Here is an 11,099-nt window from a genome sequence, read left to right as displayed (position 1 = left end):
GGTACAAACTATGAAGGACCCCAACTGAAGAAGTCCAGTGGAGAACCTAGTGGGACGAAGGTGCTGAGAAACGTTGTCTCGGAAGAGGAACTCAACAGACCTCTACCTCAGATGCAGGATACATTCTTTTTGGATAAAGCGCCATTGGAAAAAAAAGAAACAAGAGGTGTACTACCCGAGAAAGATCCTCCTAAGGAAACTAAATCCACGAAGGAAACTCCAGCCCAGAATGTGCCCAGGAAAGATTCTGGAAAGGATGTTGAAGAACCAGCAGAAGATGAGAAAGGAAAGAAACCGTTCCCTTACCGTTTCGTGACCAAAAGGAAGAAAGAGAACCCAGTGGATTACATGTCGATTTTCGGGAAGCTGGATGTTACCATACCATTCCTCCAGGCCGTGAAGCTACCCCCACTTGGGAAATTCATTAAAGAGTTCATAGCCGGGAAAGCCCAGGAAGAGGGAAAGATCATGGTGGAAGGGATAGCATCAGCAATTGTGCAGGAAAAACTACCACCCAAGAGAGCCGAACCAGGTATATTTACTTTGCCTATAACTATAGGAGATGTAAAAGTTGTGCATGCAATGTGTGACCTGGGAGCTTCTATTAATGTTATGCCTTTGTCAATCTATAATCGGCTGAAGGGAGTAACGTTGTCAAACACTAGGGTGTTGATCCAACTGGCTGATAGATCATGCATAAGTCCTGAGGGTGTATTAGAAAATGTGTTGGTATTTTACTTATCCTACTGACTTTTACGTGATCAAGATGAGTGAGTCTGAAGCTAGGGAGTCTAGTGGTATTTTGCTAGGGAGACCGTTTTTGTGAACAACCAAGACAATCGCGGACATGGCTGAAGGGACAATTTGCATTGATTTTCATGGAGAGAAGTTTACCTTTGATATCAATGAGGCCATGAAAAAGCCTATCGATTCTGAAAATCTATGCTATGTTGATGTAATTGACACCCCTTAGTCCAATATTTTCTTGAGACCGAATTATTACAGGAAAAGCTACAAGTATCGGATGTGTATGGACATGCTGATGTAGAAGCGGCTGCATGGTGTGATCTAATCATTAGCCAAGGGTTAACTGACGAAGAGATAGAAGGAGCAATTAAGGACTTCTGCCAGAAATTGAAATTTATTGGAGCCGCAGTGGCTCAGCTACCAGTCAGTATAGATGAAGTTTCAGATGAAGAGTTGGAAAATGAGGGGGATGCTGCAAGAAGCACTCTGCCGGCTGACATACTTCCCCCACAAGTTGAATTGAAGAAGCTGCCGGCGAATCTGAAGTATGCCTTCCTAGGGGAGGAAAACTTGTACCCGGTGATCATTAGCAGCAGCCTGACGAAAGAACAAGAAGCACGGCTACTGACCGTCTTAGACAAGAACAAAAGAGCAATTGGATGGAGCCTTACAGATTTAGAGGGAATAAGCCCTGACGTCTGCATGCATCATATTAGGCTAGAAGAGGGGGCAAAAGCACATCGTGACTCGCAGAGGAAGGTGAATCCCAACATGCGGGAGGAAATATTGAAGGAAATCTTAAAGTTGTTGTCATTGGGGATTATCTACTCGGTGCCCGATAACGATTGGGTCAGCCCTGTACACATGGTTCCCAAGAAGTCCGGGATTCAGGTGGTTCAAAATGAGAGGAATGAGCTGATACCGACAAGGCTAGTCACTGATTGGCAGATGTGCATAGACTACCGCAAGCTGAACGCCACAACCAGGAAAGACCACTTCCCCATACCGTTCATCGATCAGATGTTTGAGCCACAGGCTAGGAAGAAGTACTTTTGTTTTTTGGATGGGTACGGCGGGTATTTTCAGATCTACGTGGACCCTGAAGACCAGGATAAAACTACTTTCACCTGCCCATTTGCAACCTATGCTTACAGACGCATGCCGTTCGGTCTTTGCAACGCTCCGGGAACATTTCAGCGATGCATGATGAGCATATTCTCCGATCTAAAATTGAGGAGTGCATAGAGATATTCATGGATGACTTCACAGTCTACGGGGACTCTTTCGACTCATGCCTTCATCATTTGGATATAGTCTTGGAGAGGTGTCAAGCGAAAAGCCTAGTCTTGAATTTTGAGAAGTGTCATTTCGTGGTCACAGAGGGTATCGTCCTGGGACACGTGGTGTCAGAGAGAGGTATCCAGGTGGATCAAGCCAAGGTGGACGTCATTACCAAACTACCTTTCCCTACTGACCAGAAGGAAATAAAGGGTTTTCTGGGGCATGCAGGATTTATCAACGATTTATAAAAGACTTCGCCAAAATCGCCCAGCCCCTTACCAGACTTCTTCAAAACGAAGTGGAATTCAATTTTGATGAACAGTGCAAGACTGCTTTCAACCTCCTTAAAGAGAAGCTGGTATCTGCACCAATTATTCGGTCTCCTGACTGGGATCATCCGTGCGGGAGGAAATATTGAAGGAAATCTTAAAGTTGTTGTCATTGGGGATTATCTACTCGGTGTCCGATAGCGATTGGGTCAGCCCTGTAAACATGTGTCACGACCGCCCATACTAGGGGTACTACAAACGCGGCGATCGTGATCCAACAGGCAAAGATAGCGTTTTATTTGAAAACTTAATTAATTTAAAAGAATGAAAAACATTTTGGTTTAAAGAAAGAAGTTTAAGGTTATAATTTACTATTAATTAGAAACGACTTATGATAAATATTTTTATTTTAAAAGATACAGCGGAGAAAATAAATATTAAAACCAATTAACTTCTAAAGAAACATTTAGATTAAAACACGTAAACACCATTTTAAAGTAACATTGTAAATACCCGGTTAAAAGCCTAACACAACCAGACATGCTCAAACACAGTACGAAAAAGATTAAAGTCTTGAGACATAGTTCAAAATATAGCAGCGGAAATAAGGTTTAAAGAGAGTCAATGATAACGCCTATGTATGAAGACACAACGCATCCTAAGTTCTTAGGCCAACTCAACATCCTCCGCAACATCCTGCTCAACCTGCACATAAAGAAAAAGAATATGCAGGGCTGAGTACTTGTTGTACTCAATGGGTTCATGCCGAAAACATTTTAATATAGTTATGTCATCCATACCAGTGATCTCGAGTTTTATATGTAGTAAGAAATATCACGAGAACACAAAAATATTTCAAGTCTGGCCAGACAATTTATCTCCCCACTTTTCACATCAATCCATCAATCACAATCATAGAATACCTTCTCAAATCATACATGCACCAAGTAATTCATCAAAACTTAGCAATAAGTGATATTTTCACATATCAGCAAAACTGGCAGAACTGTGCGGTTGGTTTGTAAAAATCACCAAATATTCATCCAACCTCATATGAAGCTAAAATATTTTCACAACATAGTAGACACATTCAAGTTTATTCAGATAAATTTTCACACTCAAATCATGTCATTTGATCAGTCAAAACATTAATACAACTCTCTGGTCGGAATATAAAAATTCTGGCAGCATTGCACAGTTCATTTGAAAAATTCATCATAAATTCATACAATGTCCATTAAGGCTGAAATTTTTACAAGACTCAGAAGACACTTCAAAATTTCACATAGTTCAAGAATCACATCAATCAGAGGTCATTTAGTTGGTCAAACAGAAAACGAAACATTCTGGCCGAGAATACCAGTTTATTGCAGAATTGCGCAGTCGACTTCAACAATTTATTAAAACTTCATCTTTTGTCGAAAAGGGCTGAAATGTACATATAACACATCAAACACCTTGAAGTTTACTCAGTTAAAATTTCACATCAAAATAAGGTCGTTTGGTCATTCGAACACACGTTGGAAATCACTGTCCGAACACCACAGATTTCAGGTTTCAAAATTTCGAGTTTAGGGTTTCTTCTTCAATCATCCAAACACAATTTTTCATGCTTCTCACACACAATCATGCTTTAAAAGGTTCTCATAAACATGTTCTCATAATATCACACATCATTCACCAACCAATCATTCAACTTTACACATATTCATTCACAAACGCGTATTCATAACTCATCTCATACAAAACACAAATTCCCACCGATTAAATTCGCGATCTATGATTCCTACACTCACTATATGCATGAAGGGATCAAGAATAAGGTTTCAATGAAGGAGATGAGGAGAAAATCTTAGTTATACCTTCTTAAATCAAGAAAAACGAATGGTAGAAACAAGCGTTGGCACGATTCGTCGGGAACTCTTGAAAATCCACTCCAATTGATGCAAGAAACAATGGTGGGAAAAGTTTTTGGAGAGGATGGAGAGTGAGGGAGAGGGAGAGGCGTGAGGTTGAGGGAGGAGAGGAGGGGCCGATTTTTTTAAGGGAGAAAGGGGGCTAGGGTTTAGTTTAGGTGTTTAAATAAGGTTAGGGTTAGGTTTAGAAATTAATTAATTAATTAATTAATTGTGGGGAAAAATAAAATTGAATAAATCCCACAATTAAAAGAATAAAATAGGGGAGGAAAGAATTTTCAAAAATTCCATGTAGGATTAACAAGGAATTTATTTGGTATCTACTTGGAGAGAATATATTCATAACTTAGGAAACAAAACAATGAATATTCCATGAACAATGGAACAAATAGATTAAATCTCCAAGTAGGAAAATAAGAGAGAGGACCGAAAATTTCCATAGGAAATGCACAAGGAGATTATTTAAATCCTCAATTAAATAGAATAGGATTTAAGTTTGGTAATTTCTTTATAAGAAAAGACTCCCATAAAATAGGCAACAATTAAATAAATTTCCACAAGGAAATTATCCAAAATGGGGCGTGCAACACAAGGAAATATTCACATCCCCAATTAATTTAACTTAGGTATTAATTTGGTATTGAACAAAAGGAATTCCACAAAATAAGAAACAATATGTTCTCCTCTACAATTAGGGAGGGGGCCGAAAATTGGCTTAATTAGCCACAAGGAAAATAATTCAACTCTCCATTTATTTAGGATGATAAATAAAAAGTGGCAAGATTTAATTGGACTTAAAATAGCTCAAGGGAACCAACTAGGTGCCAATTAAATCAAAGAACTAATTCATCCTCCTAATTAAAATAGGAGATATCCGAAACTCATAAAAATTTATAGGCAAGAGTTCGAATTTTCATGAAGCACAATTTTGGAATAGTTCATTTTGGACTTAATTTGGATAAATATCCCAAAACAATTTATCAAATCCTAGAAAAGAATATAATTTCTAATAATTGGAGGGGCCGACAGTAGCCACTTTATTTGGCTAGAACAAGATGCATGATTTTATTTAAATTGATTCCCCACATTAAAAAAAATAATTAGCACTTCATTCCAATTCATCCATGACAATTTATTCCACATAATCAAACTCAAACCCGTAGCAACAATTTAATTCCATAAATGAAATTTCAAATCGACATATTAAAATAAAAGTCGCAAAAATTTGGGATGTTACAACATGGTTCCCAAGAAGTCCGGGATTCAGGTGGTTCAAAATGATAGGAATGAGCTAATACCGACAAGGCTAGTCACTGGTTGGTGGATGTGCATAGACTACCGCAAGCTGAACGCCACAACCAGGAAAGACCACTTCCCCCTACCGTTCATCGATCAGATGTTGGAGCGACAGGCTGGGAAGAAGTACTTTTGTTTTTTGGATGGGTACGGCGGGTATTTTCAGATTACGTGGACCTTGAAGACCAGGATAAAACTACTTTCACCTGCCCATTTGCAACCTATGCTTACAGACGCATGTCGTTCGGTCTTTGCAACGCTCCGGGAACATTTCAGCGATGCATGATGAGCATATTCTCCGATCTAAAATTGAGGAGTGCATAGAGATATTCCTGGATGACTTCACAGTCTACGGGGACTCTTTCGACTCATGCCTTCATCATTTGGATATAGTCTTGGAGAGGTGTCAAGCGAAAAGCCTAGTCTTGAAATTTGAGAAGTGTCATTTCGTGGTCACAGAGGGTATCGTCCTGGGGCACGTGGTGTCAGAGAGAGGTATCCAGGTGGATCAAGCCAAGGTGGACGTCATTACCAAACTATCTTTCCCTACTGACCAGAAGGAAATAAAGGGTTTTCTGGGGCATGCAGGATTTTATCGACGATTTATAAAAGACTTCGCCAAAATCGCCCAGCCACTTACCAGACTTCTTCAAAACGAAGTGGAATTCAATTTTGATGAACAGTGCAAGACTGCTTTCAACCTCCTCAAAGAGAAGCTGGTATCTGCACCAATTATTCGGTCTCCTAACTGGGATCATCCGTTCGAAGTGATGTGTGATGCCAGCGATTACGCGGTGGGAGCTGTTCTGGGTCAGAAGATCAACGGGAAAAGGTATGTAATTTTCTATTCGTCTAAAAATTTGAATCAAGCACAAAGGAATTATGATACCACTGAGAAGGAGATGCTGGCCGTGGTGTATTCATTTGAGAAGTTTCGACAGTACTTGTTGGGATCCAAGGTCATCGTTTATACTGACCATGCGGCCATTAAGTACCTGATTACCAAGAAAGAATCCAAACCCCGCTTGATCCGATGGGTACTCCTGTTACAAGAGTTCGATTGGGAGGTAGAAGACAAGAAAGGGGTCGAAAACAAAGTTGCGAATCATTTGAGCAGGATAGTGCAAGATGGGAGCACCGAGGAAGTACGAGATCGATTCCCTGAGGAACACTTGTGTGAAGTGATTTTCGCCGCCAGAAAAATTGACTGGGAAGAAGTGATGAAGCTTACTGGCCAGGATGTGACAGAGAAAGGAAAGGAACAAGTAGGGCAGGAGCCATGGTATGCGGACCTAGCCAACTACTTAGTTTCAGGAGAGCTTCCAGAAGTACCGAGCATCACCAAGGCTCAAAGAATGAAGATCAAGAGTGAGGCAAAATATTACTTTTGGGACTACATGTATCTCTGGAGGGTAGGGGCAGATCAAGTGATAAGAAGGTGCATTCCTGACTGGGAGCAGAGAGACGTATTGACGCATTCCCACTCTCTGGCATGTGGAGGACACTTCGGTCCCAAGAAGACATTAGGAAAGATTCTGGATAGCGGATTTTATTGGCCAACCCTCAACAAAGATGCCTACGAATTCTGTAGAGGTTGTGAGCGTTATCAACTGACCGGTGGAATATCAGCACGAGATGAAATGCCACAAGTCCCGATCATTGTTTGTGAGTTGTTCGACATATGGGGGATGGATTTCATGGGGCCTTTTCCCTCGTCGTATGGGAACTTGTATATCTTAGTTGCAGTTGACTACGTCTCCAAGTGGGTAGAATCCAAGGCCACGAGCACGTGTGAAGCAAGAGAGGTTGCCAAGTTCCTCAAAAGTAACATTTTCAGTCGGTTCGGAGTACCAAGGGCCATAATATCCGATCAAGGCACCCACTTCTGTAACTGCACCATCGAAGCCTTGATGAAGAAGTACGGTGTGCACCACAGATTATCCAGCCCCTACCACCCGCAAGCAAACGTCCAAGCAGAGATCTCTAACCGAGAAATAAAGAAGATTCTAGAAAAAACGGCCAATCCCTCTAGGAAGGAATGGAGTATGAGGTTAGAGGAAGCTCTATGGGCATATCGGACAGCCTACAAAACTCCCATAGGAATGTCTCCATACAGAATTGTTTTCGGAAAGATGTGCCACTTACCCGTTGGAATTGAGCACCGAGCATACTGGGCAGTACAGCAAGTAAATGTGGATGTTACAGCCTGTGAAGAGGAAAAGAAGCTGCAGTTGCAGGAGTTAGAGGAACTTAGATTGGAGTCGTTCGACTCAGTCATGTGGTACAAAGAGAGAACTAAATTGTGGCACGACAGAAATCTGAGGACCAAGGATCTCCATGTTGGCCAGAAAGTACTACTCTTCCAGTCAAGATTGAAGCTCATGCCTGGAAAGCTCAAGTTGAAGTGGACAGGGCGTTATGTCATCACCGCACTCCGTTCTAATGGAGCAGCGGAGATCTTATGGAGTCTTCCTAACTCTGAACCTTTTATCGTTAATGGACATAGGCTAAAAGTATTTAGGGACAACTGTGATGTGGCTGTGGTGGATGAGATTCCATTGCAACCACATACTCAGGTTTCATACTGACCAGTAGGATAGGGATTGGAATTCCACTGGGCTAGCTCCTTTTAGTGTGATTTACATATGCTGGCACAGTAGAATTCCAATTTTTCTAACGGAGATGTAAATATGGTAAATATGTGGTAGTTAATTAATTTAAACCATTGCATGCAAGTTAACTTTAAGAAAACCCAAAAAAAAAAATTCGGACCTCAAATATTAATTGGGAATACGTACTGACCAACAGCATACCCATTTGGTAAAACACCCAATTTTATTTGATTGTCTATTTCACTTTGTTTCTAATCTAGGAAAATATAGGGGGATATCATTAAGGGACGAAGTTTGAATTTGGGGGTTTGTTGCAGCTTTGCAGGGGGACAGCGACTGGAAGGATGCGTGTGCAGAAAAGGACAAGCGACGTCCAATCAGGAAGCAGCGCGCTCAACCGCCTCCCACACGAATCTTTGCCAACCTGGAAACCGCTTATAGCCGGTTACTAACCCTCAACTACCCATTCTACTCTCATATCCAAACCGTCTCTCCCATTTCACTTCACAAACCTTTACCTCCATTCCCCTCTCCCAGAAATTTCTGCGTTCATCCACTGAAACCAACACCCGCATTACCACCAGAAATTCACCAAATTACGCCATGGAAAAGAAGAAATGGGCGAAGAAAATTACCGGCGAGAAACCTACTTCAACCCACAGGGAAGAAACCCCAGAATCGCATCCGCCACTGGGAGAGCGGCCGCCGAACCCGCAACCACCGGAACCGACTCCTCAGGCTCCGGCGATGGTTTCTTTGAACGCACTGGCGGAGTTCCTCAGACAGCAAGACCCGAATAGAGATTGGGCGACTGCGTTGGCAGGTTTCAGCCAAGTCGGGGGAAAATTGAGCACAACCGGAGAAGCCCCGGCAGAAACTGCAGCAGAACCGATCGTGCAGCCCACCGTACAACCACCCACTTCCATTCCGACTTCATCAACAATTGCACCGGAAAGGGAACCTCCCTCGGCGACCGAACCCACAGAATCCGCCCAAACTCCCCAACGAAGCGACTCAATGGATGTTGACCCCATCTCCGCCTACTACGATTCTGACCCAGAGGAAAGGGAAGCGAGAAGAAGAAAGGAGGAAAAGAGCCAGAAGGGAGGCGATGAACCAGAGAAAACGCCGACAGCGTAGCCCATTCCTCAAGAAACGGCGAGATAAGAGATAGATCTAAATGAGACGACCAGAAAGCAGGGCCAAATGACTGATGAAGAATTTCAGGCTCTTCTGTATGAGGTAAATCGGACGGAAGATGGTACCGCCACGATGGCTGAGGGTCTAGACCTCGCATCAAGGGCAGTAGAAGGGGGTGAGAAGGACGATGGAGAGAACAACTCAGAAGGCTTAGCCGAACGACCAGTAGACGAAGTGGTGGGAGGCTAGACTAGAGAAGAAGGGACAGATTCAACAACTCCCCAGACGGAGACGGGGAAGAGTGATGTGCATATCGAGCAGGAGGAAACAGTAGCAAGAACAGAGCTACCCGAACCAGTGGTACCGCCAGTGATAAAACCAAAAGCTGTCAAGAGGAAGTTGATGTTGAAAGGGGACCCTAGGGCAGAACAGCAAGCCGAAGAGGGTGTCGCAAAGATGCTTAGGGAAGTGGGCATCCAGTAAAGCAAAGGTAAACACGGCGGCAGATACGGTGGAGATTTTAAGCGAAGAGGAAGGGACCACTCCCACAAAACCTGGGGAGGGATCCTTACCCGCTACTGATTTGGAGGATACTGCGGTGGCAACCGAAGCGGTCTCCCAAACGCCGAGTGACCAGGGCGAAGAGACGACGCAGATGGCTGAGGGGTCGGACCTCGCATCTGCACCAGCCGGTCACGTCGAGCCGAGAACTGAAGGTACTCGTATCAGTACTGAGACCCGACCCTCTGCCACAGACCAGCCTTCTAAACACGCTGAGAAGGAACTGGAAGATGAGCGAGATAGTGATGAGGACAGATACCGTGCAGAGAGAAAACGGAAGGGGAAGGCCCCTATGAAGAAGCCCAGCAACAAGAAGCCACGTACAGTGAACACTGGCATAGTCATTACTAAGTCAGTTCAACGAGCCCAGGAACACCGGAGGGAACAGAGTGATAGCGAATACGCTGTCAGTGAAGAGTCAGAATCGGACAGCGACATTTCCTTGGAAAATGAGGAGTACAGTGAGCAACAGCTTCCGCACGATCATCGGGAGCTAGTACATCCCCCGGTAGAGAGACTGAGGTACCGGCGCTGGACAGTGGACCTTACTGATGATCTGGTGGAGGAGATGAAGTTATTCGACTCGAAGGAGCTACAAAAGGTTTTCGATAGCAAGGATGAAGGGAGTAAGCAAGTGAAGAGCGGAAAGGTACTTCATATTTCTTCTTTAGATGAGTTGGGTGCCCGCGAGCAGTTTCTCTCTTATTTGCGTGCGTTAGGATTCGAATGGTTGTTGGAGAATGGGAACCCGAATATCAGTGTTAGGCTAGCAAATGAGTTCTTTACTACATTCAGATTTAGGGTCACCAAAGATTTGGACGAGGTTTCTATTAGCTTTCGGTTGTTTGGAGGGGAGATAAACATGAATCTGATTGAATGGACAGTACGTTTGGGGATGTGTAGTCTGGAGGAGGCGATAGGATCGGAGTGGCGGAGCAGAGAACGGGGAATTCCCCCTAGACACGTAGACTTCGAGCCCCAGGAGGCATGGGAGGAGTTAACTCACCCAGCCTCTGGGAAATTTGTATCCACTCTCTCTCGCTCCATCCATTTCAATAACCCAATCCTACGCCTAGTACAACTCCATTTGGACTTCAATTTGCTGGGACAGTCGAACTCCGTTGTAAGAACATCGATGAAAGAGTTATACCTTCTCTGGTGCGCCAAGCGCGGAAGGAGTTACATCGTGTTTTTGGACCGCTTACCAATGCCATCTAATTGCCACCCATCCAGCGAGAAATCTCACTCTCTGCCATATCCTGGGAGTGTTCGTCAGA

At 43.4% G+C, this 11,099-nt stretch overlaps 1 protein-coding gene across 1 annotated transcript; it reads left to right on the top strand.

The window, feature by feature from the left end:
- The first annotated feature begins 9,327 nt into the window (after positions 1-9,327).
- Positions 9,328-10,782, top strand: LOC121784243. The gene is made up of 4 exons (XM_042182404.1): positions 9,328-9,498; positions 9,674-10,108; positions 10,193-10,318; positions 10,726-10,782. The coding sequence occupies exons 1-4, from the start codon at positions 9,328-9,330 to the stop codon at positions 10,780-10,782; spliced, it is 789 nt and encodes a 262-aa protein (XP_042038338.1).
- The last annotated feature ends 317 nt before the right edge of the window (positions 10,783-11,099 follow it).

This window comes from Salvia splendens, chromosome 21 (genome assembly GCF_004379255.2).
Source record: "Salvia splendens isolate huo1 chromosome 21, SspV2, whole genome shotgun sequence".
NCBI classification, from domain to species: Eukaryota; Viridiplantae; Streptophyta; class Magnoliopsida; order Lamiales; family Lamiaceae; genus Salvia; species Salvia splendens.
This window is presented reverse-complemented; position numbering and strand designations above follow the sequence as displayed.